We start from the raw sequence: 26,830 nt of genomic DNA on the forward strand, positions 1-26,830 counted from the left end.
TTCAGTGCTCCTCCAGATTCTTATCTATCACATTAACCCTAGTTGGCCATGAAAAACTCTTTTAGTTTCTCTTTCCCCCAAGCCAAGTAACTTTGTCTGTGGAAAGCCTGATCCTAAGCCCATGCCCTAGACTTGGCAAATGCTCTAGGGAGAAAAAGAACTCTTCCTTTTCTGAGATTTAAATCCTCTAGACCTTCCTGTGTCCACAGCTCTCTGACTTAAAAAAAAAAAAAATGTGGTATTTGTAATTTATTTGTCTTTTCCTAGTTGTTATGGTGGGAGCAGTATTCTGCCCCTACTTAGGCTTCTGTCAAAACTGGTAGCAGAAATCCTTTACCATATAATTTTCTGATACGTGTAGAGATATTTTCTTCACATAAGCAGCTCTAATTTCCAACAAAAGCTATGTGGCATTTCTTGAAATTTCTTGATTATCCAGCTTTTAACTTTCCGTAAATAACATATATGCTATGTGATTATCCTGTGTTTACACAACTGACATTGTTACAGACAAGTAATTATTTTAATTTTTCTACTTGGAAAATGCAGGTGTATCTGTTGCTGATCGGGAGGCCAGTCTGGAATTAATTAAGCTAGACATATCCCGTACCTTTCCATCTCTCTACATCTTTCAGAAGGTGAGGGTTTCTAACCTGCTTATAACAGTATTAAAAGAAAAATCTTTTAATATCCAAGGGAACAAATTCTCAAAATGCATAGCCATAATTTAAAAAAAGAAAAAAAAAGGCAAAGCTTTAAAAATTTAAAAAAAAAAAAATTTTTTTTTTTTTTTAAATTAGGTACATTTATATAAAATGTGTGAAGCTGGTAGGAAAAAGTTAAAATAATTTGTATTATTTTATTTCACTGACATTGCAGTTAGCATAACACGCATCCTTTTTATGCAGTAGGTACTTGATGAATTTTCAGTAAGATGAATTTCTTCATTTTATTTTTTATTTTACTTAGTTTGAATCATTACAATATAAAGAAATTTGTCCCCCAAACTTAAAAATTTTCAGCACCTTCCTTATAGAATTACCATTGAAACAGGAAGAAATGTTTTTTTTTTTTTTGTACCGAGGCTGTTTTGAACTTGCTTACACTTTATGATAAAAGAATATGAGAAAAGATTGCGTTTATACATACTTTTCACATAGAATTCTATACCTTTAGATTGATAAAGTAAAATGAGATAAAACTTTTTACTGTTAAGATTAAAATTATTTATACAGTTTAATTTAGTTTGGTTTGCTGTTTTTCTTTTGCTGAAATTGTATTATATAAAACGAAGCAGCCTGTATTAATCATACACTTACTGTGCTAAATCTGTGTCTTTAAAATTGTACACAAACTAGGTAGATGGTATCCATCATGTAAGTTTGTTTGGCTTTTTTTTTGTTGTTCACAATTAAATGTATTTTTTATTAATACTTTAGATAACATCTTGACAGAGTATACTTAGAATATTTTTGACAATTGTTAAATACACTATCTAAAACAAGTAGTCATTTAGGAAATGTTAGAGCTTATTAACATGCTATTTGAGAATTACAATGATTACTTGTATAGTTTCAAATTTCATTTTTCTCTCCTAAGGGTGGCCCATATCACGATGTCTTACATAGTATCTTAGGGGCATATACATGTTACAGACCTGATGTTGGTTATGTAAGTATTGGTTTCAATCTGTTGTTGTTGTTTTTTTTTTTTTAATGTAAACGTTTTATCTGTATTTTTATCAGAGTACCTTAATGTTATATCATCTCCCACATGTCTGTATCTCTCTGTCTTTTTTCTTGAGTTCATTTATTTATGCTGAGAGCAGTCTTCCAATCTCCTGCCAGGGGCTGATAAGATTGGCTGCCAGCTTTTTGGGAGGGCGGCTGGGGATTTCACTATTCAGTATATGTAAACTTTTTATTTACGTATTTATTGAACTTTAGATGAAGGTTTACAGAACAAACTAGTTTCTCATCAAAGAGTACACACATTGTTGTATGACATTGGGTAACAACCCCACAACATGTCAACACTCTTCTTTCTCAACCCTGGGTTCCCTATTTTAAACTTCTTATTTAATGCTCCTCTTATCAGCGTGGTGGATTATTCCCCTCTTTCCGACCCCACTTTCCCTGACTGTGCCTCTAGAGAATACACCTCTTATGTTCTGCCAGGGTGAAAGAAAGATAGGCACCTGCCCATAAAGAATAGGGGAGGGAATTTGATCCTTTTTACAGACTTTCAACCAATCCTATTTTTAGCCCTTCCCCTCAGTTTCAGAGGTTCCTGATGACTTCAACACCTGAGCCTTCCAGGGTTTTGTGGCCAGGATTGGCTTGCTGCTTACTGGCTTCCTCCTCTGCAGATACTCAGTTTCAACATTCTCCACTTTAAGTTAAAATTTCCAAAAGGCTATTGACATCTTTATCTATTGTTTATCTCCTCTTCCGTTCTCTTTGTCCTCCTCGGTTAATATTTATCTTTTTCTTTACTGTCATTTTAATTGGATTTTAGAAGGGAGCAAAGAAAAGTGTGTGTTCAATTCGCCGTGTTTAACTAGAAGTCACAAAACCTTCATCTTCTCACCTTTACCTTAAAATAGAGAAATTTTAGGGTTTACTGTAGGGTAGCTATCTGGTACAACCCACTTTGTTTTCTTGCATGTTCCCTCCTTCATTTTTCATTCATTTGCATACCCAACAAAATATTTATTGTGTGCTTATTACTATATATACCCAGGAATTGTTCTAGGCAATTGGGATACTTCAGTAAACAAAAGAAAAATTTCTCCTTATGACGCTTACAGTTTAGAAGAAGGATACAGACAATAAACAGCAAATATAATAAATTAGTGACTGTTGTATTAAAAGGAGACAAGTGCTATGGAAAACGTACAGTATGGTAAAGGCTGAAAGTGCTAAATTTGGGGGGAGGGTGTGTGTGTGTGTGCAGGCTGCAGTTTTTTTTTTTAATTTTATTGTGCTTTAAGTGAAAGTTTACAAATCAAGTCAGTCTCTCATACAAAAACTTACATACACTAAAAAAAAAAAAAAAGAAAAAAGATTTTTTTTTTTTTATATACTCCTAGTTGCTCTCCTGCTAATAAGACAACACATTCCTTCTTTCCACCCTGTATTTCCATGTCAATTCAGCCAGCTTCTGTCCCCCTCAGCCTTCACATCTCCTCTCCAGACAGGAGCTGCCCACATAGTATCATGTGTCTACTTGATCCAAGAGGCTCACTCCTCACCAGTATCATTTTCTATCTTGGAGTCCAGCCCAATCCCTGTCTGAAGAGTTAGCTTTGGGAATGGTTCCAGTCTTGGGCTAACAGAAGAAGGTCTGGGGACCATGACCTCTGGGGTCCTTCTAGTCTCAGTCAGACCATTAAGTCTGGTCTTTCTACGAGAATTTGAGGTCTGCATCCCACTGTCGTCTTGCTCCTTCAGGGATTCTCTGTTGTATTCCCTGTCATGGGAGTCATTGGTTGTAGCCAGGCACTGACTGGTTCTTCTGGTCTCAGGCTGATGTAGTCTCTGGTTTATGTGGTCCTTTCTGCCTCTTGGGCTTATAATTACCTTGTGTCTTTGGTGTTCTTCATTCCCCTTTACTCCATGTGGGCTGAGACCAATTGATGCATCTTAGATGGCCACTTGCGAGCGTTTAAGACCCCAGACGCCACTCTCCAAAACAGGATGCAGAATGTTTTCTTAATAGATTTTATTATGCCAGTTGACCTAGATAGATATCCCTTGAAACCATGGTCCTCAAACCCCCACCTCTGCTACGCTGGCCTTTGAAGCGTTTGGTTTACTTAGGAAACTTCCTAGCTTTTCGTTTAGTCCAGTTGTGCTGATCTCTCCTATATTTGTGTGTTGTCTTTCCCTTCATCTAAATTAGTTCTTGTCTACTATCTAGTTAGTGAATACCCCTCTCCCTCCATCCCCCTTCTCGTAACCATCAAAGAATATTTCCTTCTCTGTTTAAACTGTTTTTTGAGTTCTTATAATAATGGTCTCGTGCAATATTTGTCCTTTTGCAGTTGACTAATTTCACTCAGCATAATGCCTTCCAGATTTCTCCATGTTATGAAATGTTTCACAGATTCATCATTGTTCTTTATCAATGCATAGTATTCCATTTTGTGAATATACCATAATTTATTTATCCATTCATCTGTTGATGGGCACTTTGGTTGCTTCCATCTTTTTTTTTTTTTTTTTCAATTTTTATTGTGCTTTAAGTGAATTTTTTTTTAAGTGAAAGTTTACAAATCAAGTCAGTCTCTCATACAAAAATTCATATGCACCCTGCTATATACTCCTAATTGCTTTCCCCCTAACGAGGCAGCCCACTCCTTCCCGCCGCTCTCTCTTTTCATGTCCATTCCGCCGGCTTCTGACCCCCTCCGCCCTCTCATCTCTGTTCCACATATGAGATGCCAATGTAGTCTCAAGTGTCTACTTGATCCAAGGAGCTCATTCCTCACCAGCATCTTTTTCTATCCCATTGTCCGGTCCAATCCCTGTCTGAAGAGTTGGCTTTGGGAATGATTCCTGTCTTGGGCAAACAGAATGTCTGGGGACATGACCTCCAGGGTCCTTCTAGTCTCAGCCTGACCGTTAAGCCTGGTCTTATTACGGGAATGTGAGGTCTGCATCCCACTGCTCTCCTGCTCCCTCAGGGGTTCTCTGTTGTGTTCCCTGTCATGGCAGTCATCAGTTGTGGCCAGGCACCATCTAGTTCTTCTGGCCTCAGGCTGATATAGTCTCTGGTTTATGTGGTCCTTTCTGTCTCTTGGGTTCATAATTACCTTGTGTCCTTGGTGTTCTTCATTCTCCTTTGATCCAGGTGGGTTGAGACCAATTGATGCATCTTAGATGGCCGTTTGCTAGCATTTAAGACCCCAGATGCCACTCTCCAAAGTGGGATGCAGAATGTTTTCTTAATAGATTTTATTATGCCAATTGACTTAGATGTCCCCTGAAGCCATGGTCCCCAAACCCCCACCCCTGCTATGCTGGCCTTCGAAGCATTGAGTTTTGATTCAGGAAACTTCTTTGCTTTTGGTGTAGTCCAGTTGTGCTGACCTCTCCTGTATTGTGTGTTGTCTTTCCCTTCACTTAAAGTAATTCTTATCCACTAATTTTTTTTTAATCTAATTAGTGAAAACCCCTCTCCCTCCCTCCCACCTTCCCTCCCCGCTCTTGTAACCATCAAAGAATATTTTCTTCTCTGTTTAAACTATTTCTTGAGTTCTTATAGTAGTGGTCTCATGCAATATTTGCCCTTTTGCAACTGACTAATATCACTCAACATAATGCTTTCCAGATTCCTCCATGTTATGAAATGTTTTGCGGATTCTTCATTGTTTTTTATTGATGTGTAGTATTCCATTGTGTGAATATACCATAATTTATTTATCCATCCGTTGATGGGCACCTTGGTTGCTTCCATCTTTTTGCTATTGTAAACAGTGCTGCAGTGAACATGGGTGTGCAGATATCTGTTCATATAAAGGCTCTTATTTCTCTAGGATATGTTCCAAGGAGCAGGATTGCTGGATCATGTGGTAGTTCTATTTCTAGCTTTTGAAGCAAGCATCATATCTATTTCCAAAGTGGTTGTACCATTTTACATTCCCACCAGTATGTAAGTGTGTTCCAGGCTCTCTGCAGCCTCTCCGATATTTATTATTGTGTGTTTTTTGGATTAATGCCAGCCTTTTTGGAGTAAGATGGAATCTCATTGTAGTTTTGATTTGCATTTCTCTGATGGCTAATGATCATGAGCATTTCCTCATGTATCTGTTAGCTACCTGAATGTCTTCTTTAGTGAAGTTCCTGTTCATATCCTTTGCCTGTTTTTTAATTGGGTTATTTGTCTTTTTGTTGTTGTGTTTTTTCAGTAACGTGTAGATTTAGAGATCAGCCGCTGACCGGAAATGTCATAGCTAAAAACTTACTTTTAATCTGTAGGTAATCTTTTTATTCTTTGGTGAAGTCTTTGGATGAGCATAGGTGTTTGACTTTAGGAGCTCTCAGTTATCTAATTTCTCTTCTGGTGTTTGTACATTTCTAGTAATATTTTGTATACTGTTCATGCCATGTATTAGGGCTCCTAATGTTGTCCCTATTTTTTTCTTCCACAATCTTTATCATTTTAGATTTTATATTTAGGTGTTTGATCCATTTTGAGTTGGTTTTTGTGCATGATGTGAGGTATGGGTCTTGTTTAATTTTTTTGCAGGTGGATATCCAGTTACGCCAGCACCATTTGTTAAAAAGACTTTCTTTTCCCCAATTAACTGACACTGGGCCTTTGTCAAATACCAGCTGCTCATATATGGATGGATTTATGTCTGGATTCTCAATTCTGTTCCATTGGTCTATGTATCTGTTGTTGTACCAGTACGAGGCTGTTTTGACTACTGTGGTGGTATAATATGTTCTAAAATTGGGTAGTGTGAGGCCTTCCACTTTGTTCTTCTTTTTCAGTAAGGCTTTATTTCTCAGGGGCCTCTTTCCCTTCCATATGAAATTGGTGATTTGTTTCTCCGTGTCATTAAAAAACGTCACTGGTATTTGGATCGGGATCGCATTGTATCTATAGATTTCTTTGGGCAGAATGGACATTTTTAGAATGTTGGGTCTTTCTATCCACAAGCAAGGTATATTTATCCACCTTTATGTAGGTCTGTTTTGGTTTCTTGCGGTAGTGTCTTATAGTTCTCTTTGTATAGGTCTTTTACATCTCTGGTTAGATTTATTCATATGTATTCAATCTTCTTAGGGGCTATTGTAAATGGTATTGATTTGGTGATTTCCTCTCTGACGCTGTCTTTGTTGGTCTAGAGGAATCCAGCTGATTTTTGTATGTTTATCTTGTATCCTGATATTCTGCTAAACTATTAGTTTCAGTAGTTTTCTTGAGGATTCTTTAGGTTTTTCTGTGTATAAAATCATGCCATCTGCAAACAGAGATACTTTTACTTCTTTGCCAATTTGAATGCTCTTTATTTCTTTATCTAACCTAATAGCTCTGGCTAGGACCTCCAGCAGAATGTTGAATAAGAGTGGTGATAAAGGGCATCCATGGTCTGGTTCCTGTTCTCAAGGGGAATGCTTTCAGTCTGTCTCCGTTCAGGATGATGTTCGCTGTTGGCTTTGTATAAATGCCTTTTATAATGTTTAGGAATTTTTCTCCTATTCCTATTTTGCTGAGAGTTTTTATCATGAATGGGTGTTGGACTTTGTCAAATGCCTTTTCTGCATTAGTTGATAAGATCATGTGGTTCTTGTCTGTTGTTTTATTTATGTGATAGACTACATCATTTTTCTAATGTTGAACCATCCCTGCATACCTGCATATGAATCCCACTTGGTCTTGGTGAATTATTTTTTTGTTATGCTGTTGAATTCTATTGGTTAGAATTCTGTTGAGGATTTTTGCATCTAGGTTCATGAGGAGTATTGGTCTGTAATTTTCTTTTTTTGTGGTGTCTTTACCTGGTTTTGGTATCAGGGTTATGCTGGCTTCATAGAATGAGTTTGGGAGCATTCCATCTGTTTCTGGGCACCGAAATACCTTTAGTAGTAGTGGTGTTAACTCTTCTCTGAAGGTTTGGTAGAATTCTCCAGGGAAGCTGTCAGGGCCAGGGCTTTTCTTTGTTGGGAGTTTTAAAATTACTTTTTCAATCTCTCCTTTTGTTACGCGTTTATTTAGTTGTTCTGCCTCTGTTTGTGTTCGTTTAGGTAGGTAGTGTGTTTCTAAAAATTTGTCCATTTCTTCTAAGTTTTCAAATTTGTTAGAGTACAGCTTTTCTTAGTACTCTGTTATGATTCTTTTAATATCAGTTGGGTCTGTTGTAATATCGCCCATCTCATTTCTTATTCGGGTTATTTGCTTCGTCTCCTGTTTTTCTTTTGTCGGTCTGGCCAGTGGTTTATTGATTTTGTTAATCTTTTCAAAGAACCAGCTTTTGGTCTTGTTAACTTTCAGTTGTTTTCCTGTTTTCTATTTAATTTAATTCTGCTGTTATTTTTATTATTTGCTTTCTTCTGGTGCCTGAAGGTTTCTTTTGTTGCTCCCTTTCTATTCAAGCTGTAGGGATAATTCTTTGGTTTTGGCCCTGACTTCTTTTTGTATGTGTGCATTTGTTGATCTAAATTAACCTCTGAGCACTGCTTTCACTGTGTCCCAAAGGTTCTGATAGGAAGTGTTTTCATTCTCATTGTCTTCTATGAGTTTCTTTATTCCATCCTTAATTTGTTCTATAATCCAATTGTTTTTGAGCAGAGTGTTGTTCAGTTTCCATGTGTTTGATTTCTTTTCCTTGATTTTTCTCTTATTGACTTCCAGTTTTATGGCTTTATGGTCAGAGAAGATGTTTTGTAAAATTTTGAGGTTTTGGATTCTGTTAAGTCTTGTTTTATGGCCTAATATGTGGTCTATTCTGGAGAATGTTCCATGTGCTTTGGAAAAGAAAGTATACTTGGATGCTGTTGGGTGGAGTGTGCTGTATTTGTCTGTGAGGTCAAGTTGGTTAATTGTGACATTAAGCTCTTCTGTGTCTTTATTGAGCTTCTTTCTGGATGTTCTGTCCTTCACTGAAAGTGGTATGTTGAAGTCTTCTACTGTTATTGTGGAGCTATGTATCTCACTTTTTGATGATGTTAGAGTTTGTTTTATGTACCTTGAAGCCTTGTCATTGGGTGCATAAATATTTAATATGGCAATATCCTCCTGGTGTATTGTCCCTTTAATCATTATGTAGTGTCCTTCCTTATCTTTTGTGGTAGATTTAAGTTTGAAGTCTGTTTTGTCAGAAATTAGTATAGCCACTCCTGGTTTTTTTCAATTGTTTGCTTGATATTTTTTTCCGTCCTTTGAGTTTTAGTTTGTTTGTATCTTTATGTATAAGGTGTGTCTCTTATAGGCACCATATAGACCGGATTGTGTTTTTTTATCCATTCTGCAACTCTCTATTCATGCATTTAGTCCGTTTACATTCAGCGTGATTATAGATAGGTAGGAATTTAGTGCTGTCATTTTGATGCCTTTTTTTGTGTGTTGTTGACGGTTTCATTTTTCCACTTAATTTTTTGTGCTTAGTAGTTTTTCTCTGTAAATTGTGTGTTCCTCTTTTTTGATTGTAGTTAATTTTGGTTTTTGCTGAGTCTTTATGTTTTTCTATGAGTCAGAATTAACTCGACGGCACTGGGTTTTTTTTTTTAATGTTTTTCCTGGTTTTTATTTTGAAGTTAGCATTGTTAGCCTTCTTTGTGGTTACCTGCATATTTACCCCTATTTTTCTGAGTTTAAACCTAACTTTTATCTCCCTATATTACCTTGATTTCCTCTCCATATGGAAGATCTGTGCCTACTTTATTTAGTCCCTCTTTCTTGATTTAATGTTGTCATCTTTCACATAATGACATCACTGATTCCCTGTTTTGAGTGTTTTTTTTTTTTTTTTCCATCTTGATTTATTTTTGTGATTTCCCTATCTGGGTTGATATGTGGTTGCTCTGTCCTGTGTCCTAGTGTTGGGTTGATATCCGATATTATTGATTTTCTAACCAGAGAATTCCCTGTATTATTTCTTGTAGTTTTCTTTTGTTGTTTGCAAATTCCCTAAGCTTCTGTTTATCTGGAAATGGCTTAATTTTGTTTTCATATTTGAGAGATAGTTTTGTTGGATATATGATTTTTGGCTGGCAATTTTTGTCCTTCATTGCTTTATATATGTTAATCTGATTTTTCTTCAAATATATTGTTGTCAAGTGTTTTATCTTCAATCTCACTGATTCTGCCTTCCACTTCCTCAGTTCTGCTCCTCTGACTTTCTATTTAGTTGCCTAATTCTGTAATTGTAATGTTAATCTTCTGAATTTCTGATTGATGTCTCTCTATGGATTCTTGCAGCTTATTAAATTTTTCATGATGTTCTTGAAAAATCTTTAATTTCTTTACCAGCTTTGTCTGTGTGTTCCTTGGCTTGTTCTGCATTTTGTCTGACCTCCTTCCTGATGTCTTGAAGAGTTCTGTATATTAATTTTTTTGTATTCTACCTCTGGTAATTCCAGGAATATGTCTTCATCCGGGAGAGTTCTTGATTCTTTTTTTGGGGAGTTTGTTGAAGCAATCATGGTCTGCTTCTTTATGTGATTTGATATTGACTCTTGACTCCGAGCTGTCTATAAGTTATTAATTTATTTTATGTGTGCTCGTTGTGTCCTACTTTCTTGCTTTATTTTGTTTTGATATACCCAAATAGGCTACTAGAGTGAGCTGACTTGATTATTGGAGCCTTTGAAGCATTAATGTCCAGTTACCAGATGGCTAGAGCTGTTACCAGGTGTATGAGCCTAAGAGTCCATTCCCTGTTCTTGTATAGATTCAGCTCAGGTATCCTGATAGTTGGTAAGCTAGTGTGTGGTGTAGGCTCTCACCTTCTATCTTAGAGAAGCAGTGGTGATTAGTGTATGCATAGGTTTTTGGTAGCAGCAGGGGTCACACCCTGAGGAAGGCAGGGGGTTGACAACCTTCCCCCGAGTGTCGACAGCCTTCCCCCGAGTGTCTTTGAGGAAGGCATGTCCCTGTTCTCTAGAGTGCTGTGGTGGGTGGGCTCTGCCAGCCATACCATAGGCACCCAGTGCTTTTACCTGTAAGGACTGGTAGGCACCATTTATCCTTGGAGCCCTTTCATAGGTAGCTAGGTGGTGTGGTTGGAGCCTCCAGTCCTCAGGCCCCTGGTGTGGGTAGGTAAAGGCCTTGTTAGCTAGGCAGAGCATTATCACACATCCAAAACCTGCATCTCCACTGCACAGCTGAAACAGTTACAGTCAGGCCTCAAACAGATTTGTCCTTGCAATCTAATAGCCAGATCTTATCTGGTGTAGTGGAGCCACCTGGATCCATGCAGGGGTGAAAGGCAAAGTCTGTGGCTCACTTGTGCCTGGGCTGGAGCCACTTCTGCTCTGAGTTGCCAGATTAGGGAAGTCGGCAGTGTACTTTTTCCCCCGTTTGTTAATATCTTCCTTCTCCAAGGCCAGGAGAATGGCTCAGGGAGTGCAGCAGGACCTACCTCAGGCTCAGGCAAATCTACTGTTAATGAAGCCACCTGGGGTAGAGGAAGGAAGGATCAGATAGATAGGAGAGTTTTCTTTCAAAAGGAGGAGCTATTAGATCCATGTGCTAAATTAGACAAAATCACTCTATCTTGTGCCGAGAGTGCTGTTTTATCTCAGATTCCAGAGGTGTGTGTAGCCTGTGTGCTCTGGCTGGGTCCTCACCGAGATTACCCCAGGAGGTTAGGGCTGAGTCCTGCACTTGCCTTCTTTCACTGAAGCTGCCATATCACCAAAAACTACCATCAGCCCCGCTGCAGTCGCACCAAGGAATTGGGTCTGAGGTGGTGCCGCGGGGTCGGCAGCTCCTCGCTGCTTCTGAAGTGTCTCTCCTTCCCCGTCACTCAGTCCGATTTCTTAACTTTGCCTTTGATGCTCAGGGTTCCTAGCTTATCATATATATAATTGATTCACTTGTTTTTGGGGGGTGTTTGTTGTAAGAGAGATCACGGTAAATGTCAGACTACTCTGCTATCTCGGCCCCGCCTCCCAGGCTGTAGTATTAAAGAAGGTAGTCAGGTAGTCCTCATGGAGAAAGTGAGATTTGAGCAAAGACTGTCTTCAAACTCTCTTGCTCATGTACTCTGTAAAAGAATTGTAAAACTATGTATCCCCTTCATGTTTTAAACTTGACATTTAAAGTTTTCATAAATTTCAATAATCGCAAAGGATTTAATTAAAAAAAAATTTTTTTTTTTTAGCACTTGTTAAATGTTGACATTTCAAAATAAAACTCATGTCAATTTTTAAAAATGGCTCAGTGAGATTAAATACTATAGTGATTCCATGTAGACCATCCATTTAAAGAAAACTATGTGAATAAGCTCTTCATTAATATTTTACATTTTTGCTTTTTTTCTCTGAGCTTGTCTTTCTGTTTCATTTCTCCCACAGAATTTTATTTTAATATAACTTTGCCTGGAAATTTTTTAGTCATCACGTTATTGTACTTTTGCTACGAATATGTACTAGTACCATTAGCCGTCGAGTTGATTCTGACTCATGGCGACCCCGACTGTGCAGGGTACAACTGTACTTCATACGGTTTTCAGTGGCTGTGACTTTGAAAGCAGATCACCAAGCTTTTCTTCCTAGGTGCCTCTGGGTGGGTTTGAACTGCTACTCAGTCAGTAGCTAAAGCACTTGACCGTTTATGCCATCCAGGATACTCCACAAGTACATAAATGAATTAAAATTTAAAAATTAGTCTTATTTCTAATACGCATAATGTTCTAAATATTAAGTTTTTCTTCTGATTTCTGTTGTAATTATAATTAGTACACAACTGATCAAAACAACAAATATACTAGAGAAACTGGATAGCTGGTAAATAAAAAAAAAATACAAAAGTAAAAAAAAAAATTGCTTTAATGATCTCAGGTGATGACTCAGTTAGGCCTTCCTTCAATTTTATTTAAAGCAGAAGACTGTTAACTGAATTGCAAAAAATATTTGTTACCAATCATTAAAATCATTCATTTTCTGTTTCTGGAAAGTGAATAAAGAAAGCTTTTATTGAGACTAAAACCTATTACTTATATACTTCCACTTGAGAGGAACTTTAGTTTAACTTGATACATACAGAAAAAGTTGGGAAAATTAAAATATCGTTTCTGTGCATAATTTTTACAGCATGTTTTTATTGCATTGTATTTTTTTAATACATATTTTACCTTGGAGCTGCAGATTTTTTAGCTATTATAAACTGTATTGGGAAACATATTTCATGACATGATTTGATAAAATGGGTTTTTAACTGTCTTATTGAATAACACATATCAAATCTAGAAATAAAAGTTTTATCTGTGGGTTTTATTCAGTGCAACTTGGGGGGAAAAAAAACTGGTAGTCTTGGTTTATATCCCAGTTACATTTAAAAGTACCACTAGCACCAATATGTACTGCTTTTACCATTGTCTTTGTTCTCTTGGGACTCTCCCTTAAGGGCTATGCATTCTTTGACAATAGATGTGGTATGGTCACTAAATGAAAATTGCTATTACTACTCTCTTTTCTACCATATAATTTAATTCATTTGTATATACACACACACACACACATGCACACACACATATATATACACACGTGTATACACACATATATACATATATACACACATACATATATATACATACATATACATATATAGTCATATATATACATATACATACACACACACATATATATGATAGGAAGTTAGAAGCTTTCAACAAACCGGTATTTAGAATTTCAGGTTTCATGTGTTTCATGCCTCAGAGTAATGGGTAGGGACTATGACTTTCACTTGCTACTGTGAATGCAGTGACACTCTAAGGCATGTTTAGAAAAGAATACACATGTAAATTGAAGATCTGGGAAAGGACTCCTTTAAAATCATCAGTGAGTGTGTATTCTTTGAAAAGTCTGTATGTACCTCCAAGGGTACATTTATTCCAGTTTTAAGACCACCACTGTTTAGACTGTTGAATTATTTTAGTTTTCTACTGTAAGAAAATGGTTATAGATCACTTTGGGGTGGAGCAAAAATCTCTAGAGGCTAAGCAATAGAGACCCTGATGGTATTTTGCATACCTCTCCCTCTCCTACCTCAGTGCCTATTTATGAATGCTTTGGTTGTGAATTGTGGAGTTGACTCCCTCATCTGGCTTTCAATTTCAGTTCAACATCTCCATCTTCTTATAGGATATATCCACCTGTGTATTCTATAACCATAAACACTTATAAGGATTCTTCATCATCTTTCAATATTTGGGTTCCAGCCTAACTTCTAATTTCTGTGACCGATTCCGTCATTTTTACAGTTATCAAGACTCAAACACTATCATCACTTACTCTTGTTTCTCACTTATAATTGTCCATTGATAAATCCAATTAATTCTTCCTTTAAAATGTTGCTTTCTAGTGGCATTAAGAAAAGATCCTGAGCTTTAGTAGCAGACATTGGGTGATTTGAAACAACTCAGCTGGTCATGAATTTATGATTTTGGGATGATGACTTTACTTTGCTCAGCTTATTTTCTCATCTGTAAAATGGATATAATACTACCTCATATGATTGGAAACCCTGGTGGTATAGTGGTTAAGAGCTACGGCTGCTAACCAAAATGTTGTCAGTTCAAATCCACCAGGCGCTCCTTGGAAACTCTGTGGGGCAATTCTGTTCTGTCCGATAGGGTTGCTATGAGTCGGAATCGACTAAACAGCAATGGGTTTTTTTGATTGGATAAAGAATTGTACGGAACCTTGTACATAGTAAAGAATCAACAGATGATAGCTATTTCATTGACTCAAAGATGCACATCGTGAAACATTTTATCATCTCTGAAATCGGAATGCATTTTCTAGTCATCAGTTAGGCAGCAAGCGGTTGGAACATGGCTGTCATTGCCTGTATAGATACTTCAAAATTTGGAGATTGGTTGTCAGTGGCTTGGAAGAAAACCCAAGAGTTAGGAATGAAGACGACTTAAATGCTGCATAATCGGTGCTTTTGTTCGCACTAAGAAGAGAAAAAAGACATCAGTGACTGAGTCGATAAGTAATACAGAATATTCAAAGGCAATGGACTCCGAAGAAATTGTAGAGAGAACTATTTTCCTTATTTTCTTTTCATGTATGTACAAGGGTGATATATGATAAATTTGAATGAGCTTTAAATAACTGAGTATACATAAAATAAAAATTCTAAGTGATAAGCATTGTATCCTCATTTTATTGACATTTTTTTTTCCAGTGGTATGTGAAATAATGGTGTCTTACAATGCACAGCATCTTAGTTTAATTAAATATATTTTTAATCCCTTCTATTTACTTTGCTACCATTCTGTTATGTTGTTGTTGTTGTTATGTACTGTCGAGTTGGTTCTGACTTACAGCAACCCTATAGGACAGAGCAGAACTGTCACATAGGTTTTCCAAGGAGCAGCTGGTAGATTTTGGCTGGTGAGCAGCCAAGCTTTTAACCACTTACTTTTTGACCCTTCATCCATTCAGCAAATATTGTAGTATTAAGAATACAGTGGTGACACTTTGAGTCAGACAATGGTCCAGATAAACTAGTGAGACCATTTTGCTCTGGGTGTTGTGCTTTTTTTTTTTTTTTTAAAGAATTCAGTCTGTTTTGGGAAACTGACTCCAAAGATCATACTGAGAGTTATGTTTAGAGTAAATCAGTAATCGGTTTAATTAGTCTTCAAGACAGTGTCCTGAAATACCTGTCTAATGTTTGTAATCAAACTCTCACCCTATTACTATGCAGAAAATTATCTTAAAGAAATCAGGTTCTCAGAGGAGATCGACTTCATGGTTCAGACTCCGTTTTTGTCTTAGGTTCTACTTCTGCTTCTGAGAAAGTGACCCATGACTGTTAATAGGTAAACGAAGGAGGGGCAGCTTGCCCTTGGGAAGAATACTTAGTATGTTTTAAACAGATTAACTGGAGACCTCCAACAGAAGTCCATCTTGTATTATCTTGCTAATCATGAAGTCTCTAGTGGAAACTTGGTTGTCACATGTAAATTTTCCTATACCTTCTATTTTCTCTAGACAAACTTTGTGTGCTCCTTATGGATATATGTTTCTGTGTGGTAAATCCAACTATACTAATTTAGATTATCCCTTTCTGACTGACAGTGAATTTACGTGGGTAATCTCTTGTTTAGATTCCTGGCAAATGCATGGGCAACACACTTCGGAAACTTCAGGATTACCTTTAGATATTCATAGTAATGATGCTAGTAAATACTTGAAGGGTAATGTTAATTTATCACCCATTGTAAAACGAGAGTCAGAAGAAAGCCCATTGGAGTAACACTGAGGGTGGGGTCAGTCATTTCTAAGAGGTTTAATTCCTAGTCATGGTATAGTTGAATTTGAGAAATCTTTAAGAAATTTATCAATCACTGTGGGACAAATAGCAGACAAAGTTGCTAGTGGGATGGAAGCACAACAGTGATTTCTGAACTCATAAACGAAGCTGACATGAGATAACAGAATAGCCTTAGATTTTTATTATCCCAAGAAAGTATAGTCTGTGCTGTAGCAAACAGCTCTTTGTTGCATTTGGATAAATAACATGGAAGTAGAACAAGGTATACATAGAATTAGACAGCAAGCTACTTGGTTACACACTGTAACACTCTTAAAAACAACAGATTTATTTGGCTGATTACCATCAGCAATAAGAACATGGGCTAGATCACTATTGCAGGGACTAGTAATATTCTTAGTCTATATTCTGACAGTATTAGGCATAATAAAACTTATCTTCTATTGTCTTACACACTTAAAAGGCCAAAGAAAAGCCTTGGGCTGAAATGTTATACATTGATTCTGCTCACTTAGGCAATGCGATTGATGAGAACATCACTCTTACTTAAGATCCTGGTGAAGAACCAGATGGTATCCGGTGGAAAACCAGCACCGTGAGTTTAAAGAGCCTGCAATGGCCGCCATCTAGGAGCTCGTCTAAGTCCAGGTATTGATCATCGGTGTGTTATCTCCAGTCTCTGATCAACAGGAGGGAATCACTTAGGAAATAATATTGTAGTCATTATTCCCTGTCCTTGAGCATAGAGAATGTGAGCTGGCTGAAGCTGGGCTCAAAAGGACACATCAACTGAGCCCTGAGGTAAAAAGACAATTAAAAAAAAAAAAAAAGACAATAGCTAGGATAATTTTGGAAAGTATCTTTTAGGGAATCTTTCACATAAGCCAATCAACGAGAACACAGAAGACTTTCCACTTTTATCTTTTTCTGTTAGCATTTAGTGAATAGAAAATTTGTTGAACCAGTGAAGACCCTCTTCCTGAAACCTGTAGCAATGATTGTTAAGAAAGACAATTCAAAATATAGGATCACAGTTTCTAGCCAGTCATTGAAAAGGTAAAGCTTTCAGTGGTTTTGCCCATTTTGTAATATTAATATATATTGGTCCTTCTATAATAGTTCCTTGGACTCAGGCAGACATGGCTGTGGCAACATGCTACTCTGTTTTTCCATTTGTGCTTATTCTGTAGTATTTGTTGGACTCAGGCAGACATGGTTCTAGCAGGATGCTTGTCTGTTTTCTTTTGCCTATTCTGTAATATTTCCTTGGATTTGGGCAGACATTAGTTCTAGCAGCATGGTTGTCTGCTTTCCACTTTTGCCTTTTTGAATATATGCTAAATAAACCTCCTTTTTGGTTTAAAAAAAATACAGTGCTGAATTAGGTAAGATACAATCTGTTAGTTTCCTATTGTTGCTGTAACGTATTACTGTAAACTTAGAGGTTTTAGATAATGCAGATTTATTATCTTACAGTTCTGGATGTCAGAAGTCTGAAGTCCGAAATGGAATTCACTGGTCTCAAGTCAAAGTGTTAACAGGGCAGTGTTCCTTATGGAGGCTCCAGGGGAAGAAATCATTTCTTTCCGTTTTTCAGCTTCTAGAAGCCACCTATGTTATTTGGCTCATGGCCCCCTACCTCCATCTTCAGTGTCAGCAATGTAGCATCTTCAGCTCTCTCTGATCTTCTGCCTCCCTCTTACAAGGACCCTTGTGATTACTTATAAGGAACCACCCAGATAATCTAGGATAATCTCTCCACTTCAAGATCCTTAATTTAATCACACCCGCAAAGCCCTTTTTGCTGTGTAAGGTAATATATTTCCAGGGTCCAGGATTAGAATGTGGACATCATCTCTGGGGGAGGGGAGTATTATTTTGCCTACCACAGTATCTGTTCTCACGGAGCTTATATTCTAGAAAATCAAATACCCAATTACTGTAGTCTGCAAAGAGCACTCAGAAAAAGCCAGGCAAGTAGTAGGGAAACCAAGAGAAGTTGGGTCACAGAAGCTAAGGGAATTCTGCTAAGAGGGTTGGAAAGTACACATTGGTTTTTGCAATAAATATCATTGATGATTCTGGCAAGAGAAGTTTCAAGATAGTGATAGAGTGGGAAGCCAGACTTAAGTGTGCTAAAGAATAAAAAATCAAAACCAAACCTGTTGCTATCGAATCGATTTCAACTAATGGTGACCCCATATGTTACAGAGTAGAGCTGCTCTACAGGGTTTGTTTTTTTTTTTATTGCGCTTTAAGTGAAAATTTACAAATCAAGTCAGCCCCTCACACAAAAACATATACACCTTGCTACATACTCCCAATTGTTCTCTCCCTAATAAGACAGCCCATTCCCTCCCTCCACTCTTTATTTTTATGTCTATTTCGCCAGCTTCTAACCACCTATACCCTCTCGTCTCCCCTCCAGGCAGGAAATGCCAACATAGTCTCAAGTGTCCACCTGATCCAAGAAGCTCACTCCTGACCAGCATCCCTCTCCATCCCATTGTCCAGTCCAATCCCTGTCTGAAGAGTTAGGTTTACATCCCACTGCTCTCCTGCTCCCTCAGGGGTTCTCTGTTGTGTTCCCTGTCAGGGTAGTCATTGGTTGTAGCTGGGCACCATCTAGTTCTTCTGGTCTCAGGCTGATGTAGTCTCTGGTTTATAAGGCCCTTTCTGTCTCTTGGGCTCGTAATTACCTTGTGTCCTTGGTGTTCTTCATTCTCCTTTGCTCCAGGTGAGTTGAGACCAATTGATGCATCTTAGATGGCCGCTTGCTGGTGTTTAAGACCCCAGACGCCACTCTCCAAAGTGGGATGCCAAATGTTTTCTTAATAGATTTTATTATGCCAATTGACTTAGATGTCCCCTGAAGCCATGGTCCCCAAACCCCCACCCCTGCTATGCTGGCCTTCGAAACATTCAGTTTATTCAGTAAACTTCTTTGCTTTTTGGTTTAGTTTTACAGGGTTTTCTTGATTGTAATCTTACAGAAGCAGGCCACCAGTCCTTTCTTCCATGGTGCCACTGGGTGGGTTCAAACTGTCAAACTTTTGGTTAGAAAGAATAAAAAGGTAGTTGAAAAAATAGAGATAGTGATTGCAGGCAACCCTTACAAAGTATTTGGCTGAAAAGAGTCCAATATACAAATCTTTACCAGAAGTAAGTGGACCATATAAATTTTTTTTTTTTTTAATGAAAGAATGTTCTTCATTTCACTTCTTGTCTCAAAAATGTACAATATTTATTCATAACCCAGAAGCAGGCATCCATACAGCTTAGCCTTTTATTCAAGGGCTTTTATAATTTATAAATACATCCTACTTTTCCAAATTTCTCACATTATTCCTATTGTAAATCTTGTGCTTCAACTAGCCAGGTCCTATTTTTCCCACGTCTGTGTCTTTGCTCAGGCTTCTTTCCCATATTGAAATGTTTTTTTTATTTCTTCCCCCTGCTTTTCCAGGAATCTAGCCTCACTTTGTCAAGCCACACAACCTCTTTCTTGGAATTTTAGCAGAACTTTTCATAGCTCTCCCTTATTCTTAGTTCCTTATTTTCTACCTAAAACAGATGTATTATAATAGTGAAAATAATCTCCTGGTTTTGATTAAACTTTGTGATTCTGAACTCTATTTTGAGAGAATTCAGATTGAGAAAAAATGAAAACTAAATAGTAGTACCCTGAGATAGGCTTTTATAGTAAGTGAAAGCTGATACATTTTTTCTTTTTTAGAAAAATTTCCTGATACTTTTTAAAGCTATACCACGAGAACAAGAATGTAAAATTAGGGAGAGTTTGTGATTACTAGTAGGTTTTCTATTTTTAACCTTTGTTGGGAAGAAAAAAATAAATCTTGGTTAATTCTACTTTGTTATGTCACTTTGTAAATTACAATAAAATAAACTATAGAATTTTTATTGTAAGCACATTTTGATTAATTTCTTTTCCTTTTGAAGGTCCAAGGGATGTCCTTCATTGCAGCAGTACTCATTCTCAATTTGGAAGAGGCAGATGCCTTCATTGCATTTGCAAATCTCCTGAATAAGCCATGCCAGTTGGCCTTTTTCCGTGTGGATCACAGCATGGTATGGACATTTGGAATGGATCATGTTTTCCCTTGACTGTAGGTTTCTATAGTCTGAACTCACTTGTTAGAATGAAAATAATTAGGAGACTCAGATAATCTGATCTAATATGAACTTTTCATTGAATTTTAGTTTTATGAATACTTGAGAAAATTCAGAAAGAGGTGCTAAAGATTTTCTGTTAATGCTTGATTAAGGATTTAATTTCTCTATTTCTAGCTTATGCTCTCTATATTGGTATTTCTATCTGTAGATGTTGAAATACTTTGCAACATTTGAAGTATTCTTTGAAGAAAATCTCTCTAAACTGTTTCTTCATTTCAAGTCTTACAGTCTTACACCAGACATTTACTTGATAGACTGGTAAGTGATAACATATATAACATCTTAAAAAGAAATAAAATACTAATTTTTATGTGTCTTAGGAACTAAAGTAAATCTCATGTATAGGATCATGCATTTAGAAGACCCTTCCCTTACAAATAGAGAAACTCCCACATTTTTAAAAGAACATGGACTCTGGGTTGAAATCAGAACCCCTCAGTTTCTGTTTCAGTTTCTTATTTATAAAACAGGAATAATATCTACATCTTGAGTTGTAGTGAGGCTAAGTGTTTTATATGGCTTATCATTCAGTGCCTAGGACATACTAAGCTCTCAGCAAAAGTTAGTTGCTATTCTTAACACACAAGGGCCTATGATCATTGTAGTAGTGTTTCTTTACAGGAGGCTTTGTTTTTTTTCCTCAAGGTTTTATCGAGCTTTCTGACAGAGGAATGATGCCTCATTTCGTGCTAAGGTCTTTTTTGACCTTTCCGATACCAGCACTTTTGTATTAACTTGCAGGGTTTGCCTAGGGCTCTGAACAGCAGTAGCCAGTTGATCTTAAGATAGGTTGTTTTAAGAATACATATGGAATATTTAAACTTTAAATCCTAATCACACAAAACCGGTGGCTTTCGTGTAAATGATATTATTAAGCTTTCATAAAGAAAAATAAATAAATAATGCCATCATTAAAATATGTCTTCCCAGTTGCTTGGGGCTAATTTTATTTAGGCTATTTTTTTTTTTTTTAACTAAGTTATTTTTCAATGTATTCTCTTCCATTCCCACTAGGAACATTAGAATTCCTTTGGGAAGGACCCAAGATAATGGGGAGAAGAAAAATTTTATATCATGGGACCCAGAGAACCAAAATCATATACTGATTCTGAGAAATAACAACAACTCAGTTGTCAGTATTTAGGAGTGATGTGGGGCATATCAGAATCAAAACTGGCAAAGGGAGCAGGATGTAACTAATGAGTGACTACTATGTTCTAGAAACTGCACCTAGGCACTGCTTATACCCTTACTTATTTTGTACAGTGGGTTAGTGTTCTACCAAGAGTATGCTTTGTTTGTTAGGCAATTAAATACGTATTTATAATTTAAGAAGTAGATGTGGATTTTTGTTCCATTGACTCTGTTGAGCTCTTTACATACAAGTTCTAGAATCATTTAAGGAAGAAAAGAGAGGAAGGAATAAGGGTATTTCAGGGGGTCAGGAGTCTTTAGTTTCTCCCTCTCAAGTTCTGTCACCATTACCTCAAATAAACACACAATCTAAATTAAACTGTATACTTTTCTTTGCCAAGGCAACTTCAAGACAAGTCTTCTAACACCCCCTGCTCCCCACTTTCCCAGTAAGAATACCACTCCAGAGCACCAGTGAATAAAGAATCACATGATCAGACATTGTCAGGAAGGATGGGAGAAGCTATTCTTGTGGTTCTGTTAGAGGGTTTACATGCCCCAAAAGAAGTAAGCAGAGCTTGGCAAGGGGAAAAATGTAGTGGCTGTTTGTGGAAGAGGAAGAAAAAGAGAAGTCAGACTTTAAGGATTTCTGTTAGGTACTAAAAGATGATACATGGGTTCCTCATACAATAAAAATAATAATTAGCTTTTATTGAGCACTTCTTATGTGCCAGGCACTGTTCTAAGCACTTTACATTTATTAACTCCTTTAATTTTCAAAACAATCCTGAGAGGTTGGTAGTATTATCATCCTTATTTTATTGATGAGGAAGCTGAGGCGCAGCAAGGATAAATAACTTGCTCAAAGTTAACACAGCCAATAAGTGACAAATCTAGGATTGAAACTCAGGCATTATGGCTTCAGAGTCTTTACCTCTAACCCTCTGGCTATCCCGCCACTCTGGTTTGTATTAGGACTTACCTTTATGTAGTAAAGTTGTAAATTCATATAATTTTGTTTATTTAATTTCTGACTACTTAAGTTCATTGAAGGAAGGAACTGTATCTTATTTGCCTTTTTATTTCTAATTAAACAGTTTTCATAGAGTGCTTAATGAGTGAGTGAATAAATGAGTGAAAAATTTAAATGACTTTTTTTCTCCCTAATTTTAGGATCTTCACATTGTATAGCAAATCACTACCACTGGATCTAGCCTGTCGAGTCTGGGATGTATTTTGCAGAGATGGGGAGGAATTTTTATTTAGGACTGGATTAGGAATCCTCCGATTATATGAAGATATTCTCCTACAGATGGACTTTATTCATATAGCACAGTTTCTAACTAAATTGCCAGAAGACATTACATCAGAAAAACTCTTCAGCTGTATTGCAGCTATTCAGATGCAGAATAGCACCAAAAAATGGACTCAGGTAGGATGACAATTTCCTCCCTCTAATAAAAAAAAAAAAAAATAGATGCATTAAAATAATTGATGTCCTGTAAAACAGTTATGTATTAAAGTGTTAGTGCTTAAATTTAAAATTAAATTAAATTAAAAGTATATGTATTTTGAAAATAATTTTTGTCTTTGATAAAGCAAGACTTTAAAACAGATTGCCCCCCCCCCCGCTTTTTTTTACCTTTCCAAACATGGTTTTATTTTTATGTAAGTCCAGTAACATGAGTTTAATGAAGTGCAGCCCACAATAGCTATGTATTTGCCAGAGCAGTTATATAATTATGTTGGTATATCAAACAGATAGCAATTGTATTAAACACCTGCTGTGTACAAAGGATGAGGCAGTGGTGGTTCAGTGGTAGAATCCCTGCCTTCCTTGGGTTTGATTCCCAGCCAATGCAGTTCACGTGCAGCCACCACCTGTCTGCCAGTGGAGGCTTGTGTGTTGCTATAATGCTGAACAGGTTTCAGCAGAGCTTCCAGGCTGAAATGGACTAGGAAGAAAGGCCTGGTGATCTAATTCTGAAAATCAGCCAGTGAAAACCTAATGGATCACAGTGGTTCGATCTGCAACCAATCATGGGGATGGCAGAGGACTGGGCAGTGTTTTGTTCGGTTGTACATGGGAGTCACCATGAGTCGGGCCAACATGATGGTGACTAACAACAACAACTGCATGTACAAAGAGTTTACAGTAGAAAGAATATAATGTATGAACCTGGCTTTTGAGAAGCTTAGTTCTGTTAGAGAAGCAAACATACTAGTTGCTGTTGTTATGTTAGGTGCTGTTGAGTCTATTCTGACTCATAGCGACCCTGTACAACAGAATGAAACACTGCCCAGTCCTGCACCATCCTCATAGTCATTGCTAGTTTGAGCCCATTGTTGCAGCCACTGTGTCAGTCTATCTCATTGAGGGCGTTCCTCTATTTTGGTGACCCTCAACTTTACCAAACTTAATATCCTTCTCCAGCGGACTGGTCCCTCCTGTCACATATCCAAAGTATGTGAGATGAAGTCTTGCCATCCTCGCTTCCAAGGAGCACTCTAGCTGTACTTCTTTCAAAACAGACTTGTTGATTCTTCTGGCAACCCGTAGTATATTCAGTATTCTTTGCCTACACCAAAATTTAAAGGCATTAGTTCTTAGGTCTTCCTTATTCATTGTCCAGCTTTCTCAGGCGTATGAGGTGATTAAAAATACCATGGCTTGGGTCAGGAAGCATGTTAGTCCTTAAAGTGATATCTTTGCTTTTTAACACTTTAAGGAGGTCTTTTGCAGCAGATTTGCCCAATGCCCTACATCGTTTGATTTCTTGACTGCTGCTTCCGTGGGAAACATATTAGTAGCCTAAATGACATAAAACATAACATTATCACTTATCCATGAATGATAACAGACAAACATTATAAGATCATAGTTTTATTGCTTATGAAAATGAAATGTAGAAATATTGGTCTAGAAAATGTTCTGTTACCACAGAGTAATTTCAGATGATTTGGCAAGTGATGAATACTAGAATCCAATCATATTCTATAAAATTGTGTTTAAAAATACAAGGGAATTTGGGAAATGGCAATTTCTCTGGGGACAGAGTTAAGTATACAAAAGCATTTTCACATTGATGTTGTTGTTAGGTGTCCTTGAGTCAAGTTTGACTCATAGCGACCCCATGTGACAGAGTATGTCCCATAGGGTTTTCTAGGGTATAATCTTTACTGGAACAGATTGCTAGGTCTTTCTCCCTTGGAGCCCCTGTGATAAACTATAGTTATTTTAATATCTTTAATCTGAGTGGTAGTATTTGAGGATTAATCTTTATTTTATGTAATTTCCAGGTTTTTGCATCTGTAATGAAGGATATCAAAGAAGGAGACAAGAACAATAGTCCTGCTCTGAAAGGCTAACCTTCAAAATTAACAGACTAAGTGAAATACTAAAAAGCTTTTTTTCATAACAGTTTTTTGTTTCCTATGTAAAAAAGCATGTAGGGAAAGTGTTGGGGAAATCCAAAAGAATTAAGAAATGGAAAACTGCATATTTTTAATTCCATAGCTGAAGTAAGGAAATGCCTATTGACAGTATTATTAAAAAGTATTTTGTAGGAGGGGCCATTTTACAAAGGAAAAAGTTTAAATAGCTAGTTCATATTCCATAATTTGGAATGAACAGTTTAATGCAATGAATTTTTAAAATAGTCTTGGAGATACTTCACCTTTTTACAGCATCTTTTCTTTTTTAATAATTACCACAAAGGCACTTTTGGAGGTCAGAGTGGGACTGTTCAAAACTACTTTAACATCCAAATATTTGAAATAAACACATTAGAACAGATACTATCTCCAATTCTAACTAACCTTTTGAAGATATAGACCAAGAATAAGCAATTTTGGCTGCAAATTATTTAAGTCACTCAAATTGTCATTTAGCTTCATTCACCAGTTCAGGCATATTTAGGTTATCTGGGACTGGAAATATTGGTGCAAGATTGTTTAACATTCATTGAGGTGTTTTTAATGTGGTGTTGTGTCTGTTTGCTTTGAAGAAACTGTTTCTATCCCTTAAGGAATTCCTGTCAGAGAATTTTAGCCTTTCTGTTTCTAGTCTAAGAAATTGTTCATCTAGTAATTTAACACTAGGAAAACTAAATAACTGGTAGAAGGAAAATTCTTTGCACTTTACTGGACTTAAGGCTTGACTTTGGGAGTAAGTCCGTAATTATAAATGAGGTTTTTTCACTGGTAAGAGTAAAAAGTAATAAGTTCTGAGAGTTCTTAAGCAGCATGCTACTTTGCAAGACTAATTTTTTTAGTTAAAAATTCTCCACTATCTGTAGAAATAAAATTTAATTCTAGTTTGAAATTTGAAATCTTAATATGTAGTCAGTTCCTGACTTGTAAAACATTGTGCATAATTTTCTGATCAATGGAAATAGAATAAAAGATAAAATTAACTTTTTCTAATGAGTCTAACTTTGATGATATTGTGGATAAAGAAATTATTGATCATTGGTAAATTGGCATTAAGTTTACCATCATAATATATTTAATTTTTGAACCTAAAATAAATCACTTGAGTATTATGATAACCTTTATAACATGCTGTTTGGTTAATAATTAGATTTGTAGTGTGCTTTCATGTTGCAGTTTGATTTGAAACAACAGTTAAGCACGCTGTTTCTGTTAGTAGTGTATAGTCTTCAAACTAACAAGCCTGAGATCCTTGTTAATGTAGTAACTGCCTCTTTAGGAGTATGGGACCAGAGTGCCCCTGTGTTATTTTTACTCCCTGGATCATTTTAGCCTAGGAACTACTAGTGGGACTCTCAGAAGTTAACTCCTGTCATAGGGGCTTGTTTCATGGAAACCAGTAGTAATAAAATATTGAAGGAATATCCAGGGTCTTAATAGGTTTGGGAATGACCATTTAACTCTGGTAACTACTTCCTTGGTATTGATGGCCCCGATAGAGGGAATGTAACTCCTGGCAGTAATCTCACTAAGGTTATACTACATGCCTAAATTTAATCTTACCTTTGTGTATGTTTCCTAAGTTGGACCTAAGTTACTGTATTTCTTTTTCTTATTTTTCTTATTGTACAGTTTCTTTACCTTTCAAGTATAAATGTGTATATAAAATGTAAATACAAGGAATTCATTAAAACCACTAGTAACAATTACTTTGTAAATAAAACTTATAAGCAGAATAATTACTTGAAATGAGTCTTCCTTACTGTTGGGATATCTGGTTTAACTAATCATTTAACTAATCAAATTTTTCTTCCAAGGGATGCTTTAGGCCTTTAGTTTCTTTGAACTTGCAATACTGGCATCTAAAATATTGTTTATCTTCCCTTGGACCTCCTGTATAGACAATATGTGGCTGTTCACAAGGCCAGTGTATGACAGGTTTTTTATATTAAAGTGTATTTTTAATTAAAAAATAACTTCTCCTAAAATCCTCAAGGTAATTTGAAATTGTATATGGTGTTTCATTTGTCTAATCAATTTGGGATGTGTATACAGTTGTTTCTCACTCCATTTTTCCTTTAGCCCAGGTATACACCGCACTGTTTAA

General features: G+C 36.6%; 1 protein-coding gene across 5 annotated transcripts in view; it reads left to right on the top strand.

Annotated features, from left to right (window-relative positions):
* Positions 1-26,478, top strand: part of TBC1D12 (TBC1 domain family member 12) — a 134,962-nt gene extending 108,484 nt beyond the window's left edge. For 4 of the 5 annotated variants that reach the window (XM_049855307.1, XM_049855308.1, XM_049855309.1 and 1 more), the window contains 6 exons: positions 550-638; positions 1,600-1,671; positions 19,924-20,052; positions 20,306-20,415; positions 22,465-22,723; positions 24,592-26,477. In XM_049855307.1, coding sequence (XP_049711264.1) covers positions 550-638; positions 1,600-1,671; positions 19,924-20,052; positions 20,306-20,415; positions 22,465-22,723; positions 24,592-24,660 — 728 coding nt within the window. In that variant the 3' untranslated portion in view covers positions 24,661-26,477. Of the gene's footprint in view, positions 1-549; positions 639-1,599; positions 1,672-19,923; positions 20,053-20,305; positions 20,416-22,464; positions 22,724-24,591 lie in introns of all 5 variants that reach the window. The other variant, XM_049855305.1, reaches the window with a different exon arrangement.
* Positions 26,479-26,830: the final 352 nt, after the last annotated feature.

The sequence above is a fragment of the Elephas maximus genome, chromosome 16 (genome assembly GCF_024166365.1).
Source record: "Elephas maximus indicus isolate mEleMax1 chromosome 16, mEleMax1 primary haplotype, whole genome shotgun sequence".
In the NCBI taxonomy this organism is placed as follows: Eukaryota; Metazoa; Chordata; class Mammalia; order Proboscidea; family Elephantidae; genus Elephas; species Elephas maximus.